At 48.1% G+C, this 20878-nt stretch overlaps 2 protein-coding genes across 20 annotated transcripts in view; one reads left to right on the forward strand and one right to left on the reverse strand.

The window, feature by feature from the left end:
* Positions 1-4319: 4319 nt before the first annotated feature.
* On the reverse strand, positions 4320-7500 carry HPS6 (HPS6 biogenesis of lysosomal organelles complex 2 subunit 3). The gene has a single exon (XM_001499738.5). It carries the CDS (start codon positions 7376-7378, stop codon positions 4967-4969), a length of 2412 nt encoding a protein of 803 aa, XP_001499788.1. The 5' UTR covers positions 7379-7500; the 3' UTR covers positions 4320-4966.
* A 4428-nt stretch (positions 7501-11928) lies between these two features.
* ARMH3 (armadillo like helical domain containing 3) overlaps positions 11929-20878 on the forward strand; it is a 173124-nt gene continuing 164174 nt past the window's right edge. For 3 of the 19 annotated variants that reach the window (XR_011421652.1, XR_011421658.1, XM_070222420.1), the window contains exon 1: positions 11974-12144. Coding sequence is in view for 2 of the 19 variants with exons in the window: in XM_023640543.2 (XP_023496311.1) it covers positions 12683-12815 (133 nt within the window). In the remaining 17 variants the exon portion in view is untranslated. Of the gene's footprint in view, positions 12191-12546; positions 12969-20878 lie in introns of those variants that run through there. The other 16 variants (XR_011421663.1, XR_011421660.1, XM_023640543.2 and 13 more) reach the window with 10 other exon arrangements.

Raw genomic sequence — 20878 nt, forward strand, 5'->3', positions numbered from 1 at the left:
AGGTCTGGATCAACCAGACAGTGAGTCTGGCCTGTGGGAAGTAGGGAAGAAAACCAGAGACTCCCTAAAGCCCAGAGCCTAATCCATTCTCACTCCAGACCATAGGGAGGAGTCAGTTCCTGAATCTACAATGATAATTGAACCTACTACGAGCCTAGTACTGTGATACATGCTGAGGATACAAAAATACAAATATCCATGGTCTCTTCCCTCAAGGAACTTGTATACTAATCAGGGAAACAAGTAAATAACTAGGCAATCACAACATAATCTGATAAATGCTTTTTTAGAGGTATGTACTAAGAACTGTGGGAGAACAGGAGAAGGTACAACTAAATCTACTGGGGGTGAGTAGGGAAAACTTAGGAGAGGAGGTGACGTCTGAAGTGTATCTTAAAGGGTTTAGGCCAGGCAGAGAAGAGGGTGAAAAGCATGTCAAGCATAAGGCATGGTGGGGCGCGCGACCCGGTGGCGCAGCAGGTAAGTGCGCACGTTTGCTTCTGCGGCCTGGGGTTCACCGGTTCGGATCCCGGGTGCGGACATGGCACAACTTGGCAAGCCATGCTGTGGTAGGCCACATATAAAGTAGAGGAAGATGGGCATGGATGTTAGCTCAGGGCCAGTAAAAAGAGGAGGGCTCAGCAAAAAGAGGAGGATTGGCAGCAGATGTTAGCTCAGGGCTAATCTTCCTCAAAAAAAAAAAAAAGCATAAGTCATGGGCTGGGGTTGGGGAGTGGGTGGTCTAGTGAGTTCAGGGAAACACAAGCAGTTCAAACTGTAATATATTCTTCAGTGGGTGGGAGAAGGAAGAGTGAGTGAAAAGAGAGGCAGGGCCAGTAATGACGGAAGGATGAGGGAAGGATGTGTTCGTTGAGAATTTGGTCTTTACCCTGAATGTTGAAGTAGGTGCTGAACTTGATCACATTTGCTTGTTACAATACTCTGTGTAAGCAAGGTTAGGCTTGAGCAGACAGGAATACCAACTAGGAATCCACTGTAATAGTCTCAATGACAGGTGGCCAGGGCCAGGCCTAGGGCTGGGTCAGGGTATAGGAGGAAAGTAGGAGTGGCTTGGACACAGGTCCACCCTGGCCACCATGTCCAATTTCCTATAGGTCACATATAGAGGAAAGGGTGGTGCTCTGATCTTGGGCCTTTGAAAGTTGGAGAAGTTTGGTGGCTGTAGTCCTGCGGCCCAGTCACTGGGCAGGATGGAAACTGTGGTCTGCGTTCAAACAGCAGATCCCCTGTGAGGGAAGGGAAGTATAGAGCTGGGGCTGGGATTATGGGTGGGCAGTAGGGAGAAGAAATAGAGAGGACTGGGACCTATGGCCACACAGGTAGGTAGAAGAGCCTTAGGCTTTGCTTCCTCTCCTTTGCCCAGACTGCGCTGTGGTCTTGCCTAGCTTTAGCTTCACCTTTAAGCTTTCCAGGGGCTGCTGCCAAGTGAAGTTGAGGGATTTCCAAAGGTGAGGCATACCTGTGGAAATGCCCCTATCCACTGGCCTAAGATCCTCTCCCTCACCTACCCAGGGACCTTGGACCTGGGACCTTGTCCACTGTTGAAAACCTTCAGCTCCAGAACTTCCCCCTTTACCCAGGCACTCAAGATCTAGGACCTTAGCTCCTAGATCTCCCATTTCCCCAGGTCCCAACGTACTTCCAGGGACCCTTTCTAGCAACCAAAGACCTTAGACTTGGGATCTCCACTCATCTATTCAGAGCCCTCTGACTCAGGAAGACTACACCAGGCCATCTCTCTGATGGCCCTCTCACACATTCCACCAAAACCCAGTTACACGATGATATCTGCATCCCTGAGCTGTTCTCCAAAGTCCTGAGACACACTTTGGGGTCACTTGCACCCCCACGTTAGAAATAGGGCATGAGGGGCTAGCCCGGTAGTGTAGTGGTTAGGTGCGCACATTCTGCTTTGGAGGCCCGGGGGTCACTGGTTTGGATCCTGGGTGCAGACCTACGCACTGCTTGGCACGCCATGCTGTGGTAGGCGTCCCACATATAAAGTAGAAGAAGATGGGCACAGATGTTAGCTCAGGGCCAGTCTTCCTCAGAAAAGAGAGGAGAATCGGCAGCAGGTGTTAGCTCAGGGCTAATCTTCCTCAAAAAAAAAAGAAATGGGGCATGAACAAGAACAAGAGTCGTTAAGCACCCACTCTGTAAGGGCAGGTGAAAGTTCTCATCTAAGCTCACCTGCTCCTCTCAGAACAGCCACGCTGGGTAGTTCACATCTGGAGGCCCTACTAGAAGGTGGCCCTGAGGAACTTCCTTGAGCAATACAACTCCAAGGAATAAGCCGGCCCTCTGCCTTTGCCCATGCCCTCAGGGGCTCAGTGAGTACAATTCCTTCTCCAAGCACAGAAGGAGACCCAAGCCAAATCTCAGTCTGAGAAGAAACATCCATGATTTAGCAGGATCAGGAATAGGAAGCAGGTTCCTGCTTTTGAGCTTCCCTATCTTCTCCCAGAGGAGCCATAATGGGTCCAGCCTCAAGACCAAGAAGAGTTGGAAGAGCCCCTCCCAACCCAGGAAGGGGCTGAGGTAGAGGCCAGGGATGACCTGTCCCTAGTTCTGGGCCTCCGGAAAGAGTAGTAGCTTAAGGGCCAGTAGCTTGACTCCTGATGTTGGTAGACACCCTGGCTCGAGGGCCAGGACAAGGGCCGTCCAAGTTCTGGATGAGGCCAAGATGCCGTCCCTAGACTTCAGTGAGGCTGAAGAGCCATCTCAGGACTTGGCCATGCAGATGAGCCACTTCAGGACCTCTGTGAGGCTGAGGAGTAACACCAGCCCTGGAAAAGCCTGGGGGGCTGCCTCCCTTCCCTGAGAGACTGGGGAACCATCCCTAGTCCCATATGAGCCTGAAGAGCCACCTTAAGCTCAGGATGAGGCCGAGCAGAATCCAAGCTGCAGATCCCAAGTGAGGACAAAGCTGAGTGGCAGTCCTTACCTTGGTCTCAAGCCTTGGCCAAGGGATAGCTGGGGGCCCAGGATGATGCTGAGTAGCAGCACCCAGGGTCCTACCCTAAGTTCCGAACCAGTCTGAGGGGTAGAAGTGGGGCATAGGGCCAAGGCCTCTTCAGAGGTGGTCCTGCTGACTAAATTCAGATGAACAGAAATCTGTGCCAGAGATGCTCTTGTTTCATGCCTTAGGGAGTCAGCAGGAATGTGGGGCCCTCCAAGCAACCCTGCTCCAATGACTCTTGTTACTAAGCCAGAGGGCTCTGCAGGTAGCTCTCCTGTCTGTGGCAAATCTCCTGAATCAGGGCTTGCTCCAGGAATCCTGAGGGAGACAGGCATGGGCCAGGACCCATCACGGTTCCTATTCCGCAGCAGAAGAGTCTTGGGGAAAGGAATGGCGCAGCTCTGCAGATCTCCCTCCTCACAGAAGGCTGGAGAAGCTGCCATTGAGACGGAGTGACAAGTGCATTCAAACCCACACAGGTACCAGCTCCTGGCTGGACAGTGAGGTGGTTCAAATCTTAGAGCGTCTACTTTCTAATTGACTAACCTTGGTCAAGTAATCTTTCTAAATCTCGATTTCCTTACCTGTAAAATGGGGATAATATTAGTACTTTCCCAATGGGGTTACTAGAAGTATTAAATAAGGGATTATTCAACAACCAGCAGACGGGGGCCGGCCAGGTGCGGCAGTGGTTAAAGTTCGCACATTCCACTTCTTAGCGGTGGGGGGTTCACCGGTTCGGATCCTGGGTGTGGACAGGGCACCACTTGGCAAAAAGCCACGCTGTGGTAGGCGTCCCACATATAAAGTAGAGGAAGATGGACATGGATGTTAGCTCAGGGCCAGTCTTCCTCAGCAAAAAGGAGGATTGGCAGCAGTTAGCTCAGGGTTAATCTTCTTCTTCTTCAAAAAAAGACCAGCAGAGTACCTGGCACATATTACATGCTCATAAATATTAATTATTTTCATTATTGGAAGAGGCTACTTTAGCCAACAGATTCAGATTCAACCACTCCCTGTATAGCCCACAACCCAGAGACTATCAGCTGTTCAAAAACACACAAACTGTGTGTATATTTCTGGAGCATTTTCCAACACCAACAACCAATTTTCTGCGGACACCAGTCGAGTGTCCTACAAGTCAATTCAATTCTGACACTAACTACCTGGAGTCAGTGCAGACCTCACAGATTAAAGGCTCAGTCCCACAAAACTGCCCTCACTTCAAATGCTAGTTGCAAGTCGCGGGTACTTCTGACTGACTGGCTATAAATTGGGAGTTCCCATACTATAAACTGGTTTGACAATTTGCTAGAATGGCTCACAGAAGTCAGGGAAATACTTTACTTACATTTACAGGTTTATTACAAAGGATACAACTCAGGGACAGTCAGAGGGAAGAGATGCATGGGGCGAGGTATGCGGTGGGGCTGTGTGTGGTGCTTCCATGCCCTCTCTGGGCGCATTTCCCTCTCACCTCCCTGATGTGTTCACCAAGCCGGAAGCTCATCAAATTTCCTCATTCAGGAGTTTTTATAAAGCTCAATCTCTAGCCGTACTCCCCTCCCAGGAGGAGGAAGGGGCTGAAAGTTCCAACTCTCTCATTACTTGGTCGTTCTGGTGACCAGCCCCATTGCAAGGCTGAGGGTCCCCACCCTAAGTTACCCAATTAGCATAAACACAAGTGTGACCTACAGGGGCTCATTATGAATAACAAAAGACATTCATTACTCAGGAAATTCCAAGGGTTTTAGGAGCTCTGTGCCAGGACAAAAAACTGAGGACAAAGACCAAATATATTTACTATACTAAAATATTAAACATATATATATATATATATATATACACACACACACATATATATATATATATATATTTTAAAATTGCTCCAGAAGAGAGAAGAGTATTGCACATAGAGGTCCCACCCTGGCCCCCCTCCAACTCCTGGGCACACTTCCCTGATCACTGTGTCCTAGAAAAGATTTTTCAGCCTCTATCAGTCACACAGAGGCCCTGTCCTGATGGTGCCCAGGCCTCCAGGCCTGGATGGTCCGATGCCTGGAGGGCAGTCATAGGTCCCCTGGGTGGGGCTGGGGGTGGAGTGCCTGGGTCCCATAGGATGTCCTCATATAGGCTTAGAACTGGGCCAGAGGGCCGTCCTTGAGTTCCAGTCTGCTCCAGCAGGGCTCTGAGCAAGCCCACAGTGAGAGGGGGCTCTGCTCTGGGCTCAGGGAATGGGGTGGGGGGCTCCAACTCATCTGGGAGGTGTGTCCGCAGTAGAAGCAGGAGCTCAGCTGGAGCTAGGTCCGGTGGGCACAGGCGGCAAAGGAGGGGGAGGTGAGCATCAAGCCGGCGGTGCCGGGCAAATTCTGCCAACAGCAGTTTGAAGATCTCACTTCGAAGCAGGGGGCTGGAGGGGCCGAGGGCCAGGCCGGCCTCTAGAGCCCGCTCCCACTGCTCCTTTTGCACTAGCTGCCCCACAGCTTGGAGCACAGCTTTGGGCCGCCCACTGCCCAAAAGCAGCTCTAGCTCCAGTGCCTCAGGTCTAGTCCCCTCCTCACCTAGTACTGCCAGGGCTCTGCGGTACAGAGGCAGCCCTGGGCCCCCTGCTCCCCAGCCAGGCCCGCCCTGCTGCTGGGCTAGCTCCACAAAAGGTGGTAGCCATCGCGGCTCCAGCCGGCAGAGGCACTGGCACAGGAGTTCAAAGAGGGGCAGTATCCCATTGGAGGGTTCCTTTCCAGCTGCTGTACCCCCTAGTACCTTCTTCCACACATCAGGGGGAGCTTGGGACCTCAGCTTGCCATTCCCATCAGGCTGCAGCTGCAGAACTCTGAGAATGGCACCCCAGGCTGCTGTTGGAAGGGCTTGGAAAATGGTGTTGAGCTGGGCCAGCTGGTCTCCCATCAACTCGGTCCTCAGAAGGCGTGCCACTTCGTGCTCTGCCAGCTCAGTCCAGCCAGCCTCCTCATCATCCCCAGCCACCAGCTGGGCTTTGAGCTGCTCTAAGGCCCGGTAATCTCGAAGCTCGGCCCTCAGTGTGGTCAACAGTGTAGATGGGGACACGTGGCCCTGGAGGATGGAGGCCAAGGCCTGAGGAGCCCGGAACGTGCTGCTGTGTCTCAGTTCCTCTGGGGTGAGCTGCGCACCCCGCAGACTGCGCCGCTGGTAGTACTCGCAGGCCTCCTCAAACACCAGATCTTCAGCTGAAGGCAGCTCAAGGCCCTGCGGAGCCTCCCAGCCTACTCGAAACAGACCCAAGGCTGAAAGCAAACGAAGACCCCCCCGGGTCTCCAGCTCTTCCTCATTCTCCATGCCAGGGGCTGGTGGTTCCAGCAAATGTATTCGGTCTGTACTTAGAACCTTCCTCTCCAGCAACTGCCCGCTGCCCATGTCCAGCAGTTCCAATGTGGAGCCCAGCACACAGGCCAGAGTGCCATGAAATGTTCCCAGAGCTGCAGACCCTGCCAAGCTTACAGGTGCTTCCTGCAGGGTGCCCACAGCCCGGGTGCCACCGTGGGACTGCACCAGGCTCACAGTGCCCCTGAAATCAAGCAACAGCAGACCCTGGGGAGTTGGGGCCCAGGTATGTACAGTCAATGGCTGCCTGGGGGTGAGCAGCCCAGGAAGGCCACGGATTAGGGTCTGAAAGTCCCATGTGTCCCCTCGTCCTGGATTCAGGCTCTTACTGTGGGAGAGGCCAAGACTTGGGGCAACCACTATCACCTTGCCCTTGCCTGGGCTCCAGATGAGCAGAATGTGGCCTACGCCAGGCCAGGTGGTGGCAGTCGGCACCAGGAAGAGGTCCTTGCGGGAAGCTACCAGCCCGAAAGAGGGGCAGTGGTGCAGCAGGATATGTGTGCGGCCCAGGTTGGTGCCGGCCTCCCCGCTGGGCTCCAGAGTCCTGACGCATACGCAGTGGCTGAAAGCGGCTGCGGGAGACCTTAGCCGGTCCTCAGCGTCAGCCTGACGCTCCTCGCACCACACCAGGCGGCCTCGGGGCGCCGCCACGGCCACCACGCGGGCTCCACCGCCCCGACACAGCTCGGTGCTCTGCAGCAGCCGCCAGCCAGGCCCCACGCCCGCGCCCCACACCTCGACTAGGCCACTCTCCCACACCAGGACCAGCGCCGGACGCGCCGGCCACGGCAGGAAGAAGGCGTCTAGCGGTGAGGAGTGGCCAGCCGGCCAGGCACGCTCCAGCTCCGCGCCGGGTCCACGCACCGCGACCAGCAGCTGCGGGGCCGGCGCCCCCGGGGGTCGCAGCAGCAGCAGGTGGCGGCCGTCCAGGCTGCAGCGGACTCGGATGGCTGGGTCCCCGGCCAGCAACTCCCGGAGCCGGGCCGCGCCGCTGAAATTGCTCAGGTCCGAGAGCAGGCGCAGAGTCCCCGCTCGCTTCATGGTGCCGGCCGGCCCGTGGGGCGAGGCCCAGCTCTCAGTCCCGGGTTCTCGGGGAAGGTGGAGCGCGGGGCTGAGACTTCCGTCCCTGGTCGATGAGGTGGGCAGAGGCCCGGCTTGAGAGCCGGCTCCGCCCCGCCCCGCCCCGCCAGAGTAGTTCGGGGCTGGCCCCGCCCCCCCAGTTCACGCCCCGCCGGCGCGACACCGCCCACCAGGGGAGGAGCCAGGGAGCCTCGCCGGGGGAGGAGCCTCCCGAGCACCCAAGGGTCTCAGCGCCTCTGGTCTCTCCTGCCCTAGGCACGCTCTCCGAGTGGGCGTGTAGGCCAGCTGCCCCAGGCCCCAGGAAGCCCCGGATTGGCCCAGAGTCTGACTCAAGGATCGGGATTCCAGCTCCGCTGAGTCCTGAACTGAGAGTCCCACTCCCAAGGCTTTCCTTCCCTCCAAGCCTCGCTCTCTCACCCCAACTTATTCATTCATTTATTCATGAAATTTTTATTGAGCGCCTGTTAAGTGCCAGGCTCCGAGTGGACAGTCCTGAACAAAATAGAAAACCTTAACCTCATGGAGATGACAATCTAGTAGAAAATAATAATAATATCTAATACTTCCATGGTACTGACTGTGTGACAGCCGCAATAAGCCCCTTTTACAGATAAGGAAAATGAAGCACAGAGAGATTAAGTAAATTGGCCAAGATCACACAGCTATTAAGCGCTTTAGGCAGAGCTGGGATTTCAACCACAGGCAATCTGAGTCCAGAGTTAGTGCACCAAACCACTTTACTATATCAACAATTCATCACCCAAACGAACAGTTTGCTAGAAATCAAAATTAAAACATACTTTAGAGGCAGTGAGTCTGTGTGTAATTTCTCCAGCAACACGTACAAATTGATATGCAAGGGTCCTTTCCATCCCTTGACAGCCTTCTCAGGACATGTGATATTCCTCCTCCCTTCAAGTCCACTCCCTCTTCATGAGCCCTGCTTCTCCCTCCCTCCCCCTACAACTTCCCTGTGAACCTGCATCCATTTCTATTTCATCACCTTGTTTCTGTTCTCTTGCTCTCAGCATAGAAACACTCTCCAGTCTGTCCTGTTTTAGAAGTCACTCATCCTCATCTCCCCACCTCCACCCCATCGCTCCCTCTCCCTTTCCTTTCAGTGAAGTTTCTTGCAAAGATTTTCTGGCATTGCTGCCTCCACTTTCTCTCTTTCCATTCATTCCTGAAACCACTACTTACCAGAGTAGATCTTCCTGAGGTCTTAAGGATGTATTTATTTCTTTTTCTCTCAGACGTTTGACAACCTCCTTATTGAAAGGTCCTCTTGTAGTTTCCATGGCATCTTTCTCCTCTCATTTTTCTCTTTTTTAGGTAGTACTATCTCCAGAATTTTGTTTGCCATTCGTTCATCTTCCTCCATCATCCTTTAAATGTTGGGTTTAAATTCTATTGTGGGCCTTTTTCTTTTCTTTTTTAACGCTCTTGCTGGGCCGTTTCCTCTCTTCTCATGGCTTGAACCATTACCACTAAGCAATGGCTCCAAAATATTCATCTACAGCCCAGATATCTCTGCTAAATTCCAGTAAAGGATATCCACATGTCTACCTGGATGTATTTCTGCCGGGATGTCTCATAGACATTTCAATCTCAACAGGTACTATCACCTTCCTGCCCAAATTTGCACCTCCTCTAGCTGTTCCTAGTTATCATAGGATTTCTTTCATCTTTGTATGCTCACTTTTAGAGTAGAGCCTGGCACAAACAAAGACCTCAGTAGATATTTGGTGAGGGAATGAGTAAGCTTGAGTGGGCACATGTCTGTGTGTGATATCACTAATGAAACTTTCGGCTGAGTTGCAGAAATAGGCTATCTTAAGCAAAAATGAAATTTATTAGAAGAACAAAAGGAGCTCACAGAATCTGCAGGAGACAGGAAGAACAGGCTTGGAAAATGAGCAGGAACTAAGATACTCTCTGAAGACCAAGAAATAGGAAGCACAACTGTTTTTCAGTAGGAACCATTTGGCCACCATACACCTGTTATGCATGAATTCTGACCATCCCTTCATTTTGCATCTTTTGATTAAGAGCTGAAGCCATTAGAGGCTGTACCTAGTGGCCAAGCCCAGGTAAAATGAGCTCACTTACTTTAGTTGCTCAGGGCCTGGTTTTCCACCAAGACTATCCCCAAAGGAAAAGGCCCCTAGAGTAAGAGGGGATGGGTAACTAAACCAATATAACATAGGCCTTTTATATTCCCATTTTTCAGATGAGAAACTAAGGCTCAGAGAGCTCAAGTAATTATCCAAAGTCACACAGCTAGTAGGTAGCAGCCCTGGGATTCATTTACAGTGTTCTAGAGGTTGTGCTCTTACAGACTCAGTGTATGGCCTTCTAAACTTACCCTTGTCTGAATCTGTATTTAATTCACTTGCTGGACACAGACGTGGGCAGTGTATTGTGTTGCCTCACTCTCATACCCTCTGCTCTCCTTTTCTCTTCTCCTTTGAGACTTGACTCCATCTTCACCTTCCTCCAGGAAGCCTCCAGAGATTGACATGGAATTTTTCCTTCTATCAATTTTCAGGGCATTTACAACTTGAGCTTTTCTAAGCCTGCCCTTGATAATTTACTGTCTGATATTTAAAACATTTAATTGTCTATCTATCTATCATTTTGTTACAACATACTCTCAGAATTGTAGGGTTTTTTTTACTACACCCAGAATTGGGTATTCAGTAGGTGCTCAATAAAGGTTTGTTAAAAGGAAATCAGGTAAAATAAAATCTTTATTTTTTATTTTTTTTTTAGGAAGATTAGTCCTGAGCTAACATCTGCTGCCTATCCTCCTCTTTTTGCTGAGGAAGACAGGCCCTGAGCTAACATCTGTTCCCATCTTCCTCTACTTTATATGTGGGACGCCTACCACAACATGGCTTGCCAAGTGGTGCCATGTCCGCACCCGGGATCCTACCCAGCGAAGCACAGGCCACCGAAGCAGAAGGTGCGCACTTAACTGCTGCACCACCAGGCCGGCCCCTAAAATAAAATCTTAAAAAAAAAAAAAGGGTGCCGGCCCAGTGGCCTAGTGGTTAAGTTCCTGCACTTGGCTTTGGCGGCCCAGGGTTTCGCCAGTTTGGATCCTGGGCACGGACATGGCACTGCTCATCGAGGCCATGCTGAGGCGGTGTCCCACATGCCACAACTAGAAGGACCCACAGCTAAAAATATACAACTATGTACTGGGGGACTTTGGGGAGAAAAAGGAAAAATAAAATCTTAAAAAAAAAAAAGGAAATCAGGTACAGAAAAGTGTTCTTTCAGCTGGACAGGAGGCTTCTAACTGGTGTTTAGGAACTATTGGGGTTCAGCACAAGATGTCTTCCTTTTGCCCCTTCTTACTCTTTGTTTTTCTTTTTTAAAAAATATTTTATTTTTTCCTTCTTCTCTTCAAAGCCCCCCAGAACATAGTTGTATATTTTAGTTGTGGGTCCTTGTAGTTATGGCATGTGGGACGTCACCTCAGCACGGCCTGATGAGCGGGTCCTAGGTCCTCGCCCAGGATCCGAACTGGCAAAACCCTGGGCCGCCAAGCAGAGTGCTCAAACTTAACCACTTGGCTACGAGGCCGCCCCTCTCACTCTTTTTGATATCCTATTAAGGTACAACTTTTTACCATTAATCATGTCTTACACTACTGTGTGAATAGAGAAAAATAAAAATCTTCCAAGAAAGAACCTGGGCTTTTGGCTTATTAAGATTTCTTTCCTGGGGCCCGCCTGGTGGCACAGCGGTTAAGTGTGCACGTTCTGCTTCAGCGGCCTGGGGTTTGCTGGTTCAGATCCTGGTTGTGGACATGGCACTGCTTGGCACACCATGCTGTGGTAGGCGTCCCACATATAAAGTAGAGGAAGATGGGCACGGATGTTAGCTCAGGGCCAGTCTTCCTCAGCGAAAAGAGGAGGATTGGCAGCAGTTAGCTCAGGGCTAATCTTCCTCAAAAAAAAAGAAAAAAGAAAAGATTTCTTTCCTGATAGATCTGGGTTCAAATTCTTCTTCATCTCTTACTAACTTTAGAACATTAGGCAAGCTAATCACTGAGAACCTTTGTTTTCTCATCTGGGAAGTACCTACTACATAAAGTCATTGTAAGAGTTGAATGACACACACTGCCCAGCATATTGTTTTTAATCTTCCATTTTGCTTATGAGAAAACTGAACCTCAGAAAGGTTGTTACTTGCCAAGTTAATGCAGTCTTACACGGTGCTTTGCACCTGGAAGTCACACAAATACATATTCGTTGAATGAATGAGTTTGTTTTCAATCTTTCTCTTACAAAGTTGCTGTAAACAGCTTGAAACATCTTTCCAAACTTTGCCAGTGTTTCAGAGGACATATTTATTCCTAGAAGTGGAATTGCCAGTTCAGAGTCTGCCATATTTTAAAAAACTGCTACTACAGCTTGCATCTACAAGACCCTCAATAGATGTTTATTTTGCTAATTTCTTTCTCGCGGTGCATTTCGGGAGTTGTAGTTTTTATGATGCTTGCTGGGAATCGTAGTCTGAGCCAGTCTCAGGAAGCGGGCGTGGACGCACCAATCAGCCGGCAGGCTTTAGGACCCTGCGGGGCACGGCTGGCCGGGGGGAAGGGTCGGGGGAGGTCGGGAGCGCGTCCGTGAGCCCGGAGCAGCGGCGGCGTCGGTGGTGTCGGGAGCGAGCGGGCCGGGAGCGGCAAGGGTGGTGGAGGAGGAGCCCGGGGCTCGGTAAGCGGCGCCGGCCCAGGCCTGTCCCCGAACCTGGCCAGCCCCCGTAAGTCCTGCCTTCGTGGGCCTTGGCCCCGAGGCGGCTCTGGGGGCGGGGCCTGCGCTCGCCGAGGGGCTGACGGGCGTGGGAGGGGGAGGGGGAGGGGAGGGGAGGGGAGGGGGTGGGGGAGAGGGAGGGAGCGAGCTCAGCTGCTGAGGCGGGCTGAGGCTGTGCGTGGTGGGAAGGCTGGGCCCCGGGCGGCAAAGCAGAGCGAGAATCCGCTTGCCCCTCCAGCGGCCAGTCCCTCCCGTCATCCGGTGCCGGTCTCGTCCCTGCCCGTCCCTTCTGGGCCCTCCTGGCAGTCGAGGCGCTGACCTTTGACGCCAGCACGGAGCTTACCTGGACCCCTGGAGCAGCCTCGAGAGCCTCTCCTCCCGGGTTGTCCCCGCCCCTGAGTGGCCTTCAGCCCAACCTGGCCTTGAGATGAGGCCGTGGGGCAAGACCCCTGAGAAGGGCTAGAGGAAGGGCACTCTGTCCGAGGTCTTCAGGTGTCCCGGAATGGCCCCCATCCTGGCCCTGTTTTCAGTCTGTGACCGGCGGACTTCAGCCTACCCTTCACACAGAAGCAGTGAAGCTACCGTGTTTTCTCTAGGTTACTTGGTGCGAACCTGGGAAACGAACCTGTTCTCAGGCAAGTGTGGGGAAGAAACAAGAGGAGAAGAAAACTGGTTCCCTAAGGGGAGGAGAGCTATCAGAAGCTGCGTGCTGCCTCTGGAGAATGGGCAAGTGGAAGGATCATCAGACCCTTCCCAGTTCTTTCTCTCCAGGAAAAGTTTTGAGCTTAGTGAGAGCTGTTTCTTTGCTATTCTGAGCTCTCAGTGGCTTTGTAAGCCAGGGCAAATATGGTTTGTGCCTCTGCCCTTACCTTAGCACAAGTTAATTGGAATTATTTGGGGTGTGCTTTTAGTTGGATTTGTGTGCACAATACATCCTGTGTGAAGGCTTTTGGGCTATCAGATGCATCTAGAGAAAGGTGGATCCTTCTTATTAGGATGTGTAAAGGAGGAATTCCCATTCTTTTCTTAGTGAATAAGGGAGCCTTTAAGGCATTGTCATTGGATGTTGTAATTCATTCTAATTCATTCACTGGTTCAGCATTTGTATACTAATAAAGTAATCCTTGAAAACGCAAAGCAGTTGTTATGAAAGTTGAAATTTCATGTTGAAGGAGCCAAGTTCAAGAATCCATAAAATTTAGGGAAAATAGCCAAATAACAAATTGATCCAGGATATACGAGAGTGAACTGTTATTCAGCACACATTTGTTGAGCACTTACTGTGTAACTGGGGTTAGAAATATGAATATTTGTCCTCAAGGACATCAGAGAGACATATTCATATTAAAATTGTAGTGCCACGTGTTACATATCCATATGAAGGAACTAATACAGTGAAGGGAATACTGCCGTTGTCTGGGAGAGTCAGGGAAATCTTCGCAGGGAGGAGATACTTGAGTTGGGTGTTGAAGGATGAGTAGGAGCTTGCACAAGTAGGGAGAGGCATTTCAGCATGTGCAAAGGCATGGTGAAAAGCATGAGGGGAAAAAAATAACATGGTGTTTAAGAGTCAGAAATTTGTCCCAAGCAGGATGTGTGGTGGGCAAATTGCCAGGAGGTGAAACTGAAAAGAGAGTAGGGAGCCATTGGGGCTTTTTTTTTGAGGAAGATTAGCACTAAGCTAACTACTGCCAGTCCTCCTCTTTTTGCTGAGGAAGACTAGCCCTGAGCTAACATACGTGCCCATCTTCCTCCACTTTATATGTGAGATGCCTACCACAGCATGGTTTGCCACGCGGTGCCATGTCCACACCTGGGATCTGAACCGGGGAACCCGGGCCACCAAAGCAGAACGTGCTCACTTAACTGCTGTGCCACCGGGCCGGTCCCTTGGAGCCTTTTATGTTAGGGAGTGACAGAAGTGCAGAGTAAAATAATGAGACACAAGATAGTGAGACTAAAGTTGTAGTTGACTGAGAGTGTGAATAAAGTCAGAAATATTCTGAGATAAATGCAACAGGTTTTAGTGCCTGGGGAGAGAGAGTGGGTTAAGGTTTCTAGTTTGAGAGATTGAGTGAATGGGAATTTCGTTGACCAGGATATGGATTAGAAAAAGTTGAGCAGATTTTTTAAGGGTTAGGGTGGCTATGGAAAGAGATATAGGGGAGATAGTCTGGTATGCTGAGATCAGGTTGCTGGTGGGATGTGCATATAGGGATGTTAGTCGGCAGCTGGAAGTAAGGAGCTGTGGTGAGCTTAATATCTTGGCAGTAGCTCTCAGTGAGGGCATATTTGAAAAAAATCTTGGGAAAAATAATTTTTATAAGGAAGTATCAGAATATGCACTTCTTCTATTTAATAGTGAACTTCTCAAGGCAGAGACCATAACTTAGTGATTTTAGGTCCTTTTTTGTCACACTATGCCCGTGTTATTACAAGGTCTTGATAAATGTTAGTTATTAAGCTAGCAGGACATCAATTTACTTTGTGAGGTTGCAGTTACCTTTTGGACTTTCTTTAAGATTATGGGAGTCTGTCGTATAATTTTCATTTTATACTTATCTGGTATTCAGGAGACTTGTGTGGTTCAAAAGGAAAGGAAATGAAGAAGATATGAGTGATGTTGTGCTGCATGAGGAAATTCCGGGCTTGAGCAGGAGATAGACAGAATTAATTTACAAGGGGCTCCTGCTTACTGAGAAGAGAATCTTACAATGAATTCTCATTCTGGGAGATGTCAGAAAGGTATGATTTTCAATCAGAGTTTCCTGAAATCCTGTTAGTTTGGAGCTAGTTCCTCCTTCTGACGGTGCAAGTGCCTTCCTTCTTTTATAAAATAATTTGAAAGGGAACCTGAGGTAGTTGTGTTTATTTAGACCTCTTCATCTGTATTATTAGTTTGTGAAAGTAGGCAGACTCAGTAGATTCTGACGGGACCAGATTGAATTCTCTTCTGTGAAGCTGGTTCACTTCCAGTAGCTATAGACAATGGCTGATACCCGCGGTAGCTATTGGGAAATCCCTGGTTTTGCCACTTGCTGCTTAGTCTTGGGAAAGTCCCTGAATGACTTCGACCTTCAAGTGTAGGCTAAACACCCACTCTCAGGTGAGCACTGTCCAGAGCACACACAAGATATGGACACTGCCCCAAAGTGGGTCATGTGCTTACTAAATGAGGCTGGTTTTGTCCTAGTATCTAGAAAATAGGCTTGATGCTTGTCAGATGATGTCCTGAGTTGACTGACTGACCTTGGATAAAGTGGGAATGTTGATATTATGGGTATCTGTTTGGAGTTTCCATAGAACTTTAATTGAATCTGGATTTTGAATGTTTTACTAGTCAACATCTGATTTTTTGCACTAACAGGATATTTCTGATAGAAAGGCTACCAGAGAGATTTAGTGGCGTTACCACTTACTACCTGTGTTAATTTGGGCAAAGTAAAATCCTCATTGTAAAATTATGGTAATAGTGCCTACTTCATTTGTTTGTTGTAAGCATTAAATACAGTATATTTAAAGCACTTAGTGCCGAGTATCTAGTGAGTACTCAGTAGTGTTATTTATTATTATATCACCTTGAGTGAGAGATTGTACTCTGAAAGATTTGGAAGAATGAGTGATGAATTCCATCCCCGGGAATTAAAAAAAGAAAAGTGATAGAATAAGGGGTTGGTGGCTTGTCCTGGAGCTCCCCATGAAGGGAATTCAGAGAGGCGCCTTCAAGAATGCAGGCCTCACTCTGTTTTCATTTTGGAGATATAAAAGATTGGAGTGACTAGCACTAAAAATCCTTTAAAATGGAAGGGAGTTATATGCTTGTTTTAGAGCCAGTCTGTAGGGTGAAATTGGGGGAAGCTGTGTTCCATGCTATGAGAGAAGCTGTGGCAAGGAACCATGTGAAACAGTAGGATGTGAATCCCGCAAGTGAGCTAAATCCTTGAGACCTTCAGAAAGGAAGAGGCATGTTAAAAACTAGTTTGAGAAATGAAGGGTTGGGGTTTGTAGGTAGAAATACCCTACATTGTCTTAAATGCTTACAGTGCTAGTATTTACCTCCAGGGAATGTGGTATGCCTTGCAGAAGAATTTAGGAAGAGCAGATAACTTCTGCCTAAAGATTAAAAGAAACACAAAACTTTTGCATCTAGAGGAACTAGGGAACTTTTAGAGGACAGGAGACTATTTCTGGCTTTATAAACGTATTGCTTCTTGTTGTGTATGGGGTGAACGGCTCATGGTCAGACATTGGTGATATTTGACTCAGCCACAACTCCTGGGCAGATAGGATTTTCATCTCCTTCACTAAGCATTGTGGATTAGTATAGTCAGTGTGTCTTGTAGTGCTCTTTCACAGATGGGCAAACTGGGGCTAAGATCCTAAGGGAAGGGGGTACTGTTGGTGAGTTCATATGGGGAGAATGAGATGGGAATAGGTGGAGGTTGCTCCAGTGCCTTTTTTAGAGATGGCCAAAGTTTTATTCATCCTTTCAATGTCATCTTCTGTCCAGATGCTCCTTTCCTTTCAAAGCTGGATTTAAGGCTTTGATGAGTACTTCTCAAACTTTAGTGAGTATCAGAATTACTTGGGGCAGGGTTTTTCAACTTTGGCACCATGGAGGTATTGGTCTAGATAATGCTTTGTTGTGGAAACTTTCCTGTGCATTGTAGGATATTTAGTAGCATCCCAGTAAATGCCAGTAGTGTCTCCCCTCCCAGTTGTGACAACCAAAAATGTCTCTAGGCATTGGGAGGCAAAATTGCCCCAGTTGAGAACCACCGACCTGGGGTAATTATTAAAAATGTAGACCCCCTAGTCCTTATCTTGTTTTTTTTCTGTTCTTTTTCTTTTCTTTCTTTCTTTTTTTTTTTTTTTGAAAATTAGCCCTGAGCTAACATCTGCTGCCAATCCTCCTCTTTTTGCTGAGGAAGACTGGCCCTGAGCTAACATCCATGCCCATCTTCCTCTACTTTATCTGTGGGACACCTGCCATAGCATGGCTTTTGCCAAGCGGTGCCATGTCCGCACCCGGGATCCGAACTGGCGAACCCTGGGCCGCCAAGAAGCAGAACGTGCGAACTTAACCTCTGTGCCACCGGGCCGGCCCCCCTAGTCCTTATCTTGAAAAGTCTGTTTCAGTAGTGGGATAGGGGGCTTAGGAATCTACATTTTCAGGAGGCACCCCAGGAGATTCTGAAACAGGTGATCACAGCTCTGCAGTGGTAAAGCACATTCTCTCCTAAGCTGAAAGCTGTACGAACTTATGCTTGCTCTTCATTTCATCTTTTTTGTTTTACTATATCTTTCCATTCATTTTCGAGTTTCAGTGGAGAATTATTCTTAGAGCTTTGACTAAGCTCATTAAAATAGTATCAATTAAAATCCTGTAGTGGATATCAGTGTGTTTCAGCATTTTTTTCCAACTACTGTGTTGGATACATCTGTCAAGTTGACTAGACACTTGGATTCTTCTCCAGTTTTTTCTTTCAAGTTTCCTACCATTCCATTTGTTTATCTCTCTCTGTTTTTCACTTTACCATTATCGATATTTATATATGTATGCGTGCATCAGATAGTTATCTTTTACTTTCTGCCATAGCACCTCTACCCACTGGCAAACTAGAGTGATGAAACTCAAGGTATCTTCACGCTCCAAAGTTTTCTTTTTTTTTTTTTTTAAAGATTTTATTTTTCCTTCTTCTGCCCAAAGCCCCCAGTACATGGTTGCATATTTTCAGTTGTGGATCTTTCTAGTTGTGGCATGTGGGATGGCGCCTCAGCATAGCCTGATGAGTGGTGCTAGGTTTGCACGCAGGGTCCGAACTGGCGAAACCCTGGGCTGCCATAGCAGAGCACGCCAACTTAACCACTGGGCCACTGGGCTGGCCCCTGGACGCTCCGAAGTTTGTTCATTAAGGTTGGTGAGTGTATACTCCTCCTCCTCCTCACTCCCCTGGATCCTCTTCACAGGCTCTCTGCAGATCCTCAGCTTTGTTTACATGTAGGTTACTCTACTTCTGCTCATTCCTCTGCCTTTTGAGAGACAGTATAGTATAGTGGTTAAGAGCAGGGACTGTGACATCAGACTGCCTGGGTTTGAGTCCCTACTCACACTTACACTGGCAAGTGGTTTTTTTTTTTTTAACTATTTCATGTTTTAGTTTTCTTATTGTAAAGTTCCTGGATGATAGGTTTGTTGTGAGGAGACAATGAATTAATGTATATAAAGCGCTTAGAACAGTGCTTGGTACATAGTAAGTGCTAAATAAATGTTCACTCTTTGGTTGTTATTTTATTTTATTTTGTGCTTTTTCTCCCCGAATCCCCCCAGTACATAGTTTTATATTTTAGTTGTGGGTCCTTCTAGTTGTGGCATGTGGGACACCCCCTCAACGTGGCCTGATGAGCGGTGCCATATCTGCACCCAGGATTCGAACCTGTGAAACCCTGGCCCACCAAAGCAGAGCACACAAACTTAACCACTCAGCCACAGGGCCGGCCCCTTCTTGTTATTTTAGATTGCTGTCCTGAGTGTGCAAGTTGAGGACTCTACCAGCCTCTTTTCTAGTGTTCTGCATGGGTGCTGTTAAATTTTCATATATATATGAACATACACACTTTTTCAGATTGAGGAATAGCTTACATAGTGTGAAGTATACAACTTGATGATTTTCTTACACATGTACACACTTGTGTTACCTCCACTCAGATCAAGTTAGAGCACATTTCTGGTACCTCAGAAGGCTTCTTTGTGCTCCTTCTCCTCTCCACTCGTCTCCCTACCAAGGGTAACCACTATTCTGACCTCTGTCACCATAGATTAATTTTGCTTTTTTGAACTTCCTATAAATGGAATCATTAGTTTGTATTCTTTTTTTTAAGTTATTTTATTTATTTATTTTTTTAAGATTTTATTTATTTTTTTCCTTTTTCTCCCCAAAACCCCCCAGTACATAGTTGTATATTCTTCGTTGTGGGTCCTTCTAGTTGTGGCATGTGGGAAGCTGCCTCAGTGTGGTTTGATGAGCAGTGCCATGTCCGTGCCTAGGATTTGAACTGACGAAATGCTGGGCTGCCTGCAGCGGAGCGCGCGAACTTAGCCACTCGGCCACGGGGCCAGCCCCTCTTTTTTTTTTTTTTTTTTTTTTGAGGAAGATTAGCGCTGAGCTAACTGCTGCCAATCCTCTTCTTTTTACTGAGGAAGACTGGCCCTGAGCTAACATCCGTGCATCCGTGCCCATCTTCTTCTACTTTATATGTGGGTCGCCTACCACAGCATGGCTTTTGCCAAGTGGTGCCATGTCTGCACCCAGGATCTGAACCAGTGAACCCTGGGCCACTGAGAAGCGGAACATGTGAACTTAACCGCTGCGCCACTGGGCTGGCCCCTGTACTCTTTTCTTTTGAATGTTTTTCATTCAGCATCTGTGAAATTTCTCAATGTTGTTTCAATAATTTGTTCTTAGAAATTTCTGTGTAGTATTCTATTGTATGAATATATTGTAATTTTCCCATTCTGCTGATGGACATTTGAATTCTCTATATATGTTAAAGAAAACTCTCAGAAACAGAAAACACCCACTACAATAAACTTTATAAAAACATTTCAAAAAGGGAATGTTTATACTCTAGGCACTCTTGCATTTCTGTTTCTCGAACGTGCCAAGCGTTTTCAAATCTTGAAGCCTTTGCATTTGCCATTTCCTCCACCTGGAACGTTTTTTCCCAAGATTTTCACACAACTGTTTCCTTCCTGTTATTCTGATCTCAGCCGTTGTATCACTTCTCATAGAGGCCTTGTTTAATCTCCCGATTAATGTAGTCCCACTAGGCAGTTTGTCACCAGGGTACTTATCACTGTCTCAACTTGTTTGTTGTCTTTCTCCCCTCTTCTAGAATGAAAACTCTATGAGCAGGAATCTTGTCATCTTGTCCACTGTTGTCTCCCTAGTGCTTGGCCCCTAAAAGGTGCTCAGTAAATATTTGTTGAATGAGTGAATGAATGAATGCCTGACCTGTGCATATGTATTTTTCTTTGTAGATGAAGGGAACATTTGTTTGTATTTGTTTTCCTTCTTTCCCTTAATTTTTTTCTTTTCTCTCTCCTCTCCTTTTTCTTTCCTTAGATACTGGTTGAAATGTTGTAGGATGTTTACCTCAGCATCTACCTGCAGTACTATTTTGGAGCCTCTCTCAACAGTGAAGAGAGGGTGATACTTGCTAACAGTCCATTATAAGTGTGAACCTAGAACCCCAGACCGCTAACTTTGGAAGCCTTCAGAGAGCTGTTCTGTGTGTTTTTTTCCCAGCTTCATTGAAGTATAATTGATATATGTCATTGTGTAATTATTATTATTATTTTTTTGAGGAAGATTGGCCCTGAGCTAACATCTGTGCCCATCTTCCTCTACTTTATATGTGGGACACCTGCCACAGCATGGCTTGATAGGTGGAGGTCCTCACGCGGGATCCAAACCAGCGAACCCCTGGCTGCCAAAATGGAGCATGTGAACTTAACTCCTGTGCCACTGGGGCGGCCCCCCGCATTGTGTAACTTTAAGGTGTACAACATGATGATTTGATATACATATATATTGTGAATTGATTGCCACAATAAGGTTAGTTAACACATCTATTACCTCACATTGTTACCTTTTTTTGAGGAAGATTAGCCCCGAGCTAACATCTGCTGCCAATC

This window comes from Equus caballus, chromosome 1 (assembly GCF_041296265.1).
Source record: "Equus caballus isolate H_3958 breed thoroughbred chromosome 1, TB-T2T, whole genome shotgun sequence".
NCBI classification, from domain to species: Eukaryota; Metazoa; Chordata; class Mammalia; order Perissodactyla; family Equidae; genus Equus; species Equus caballus.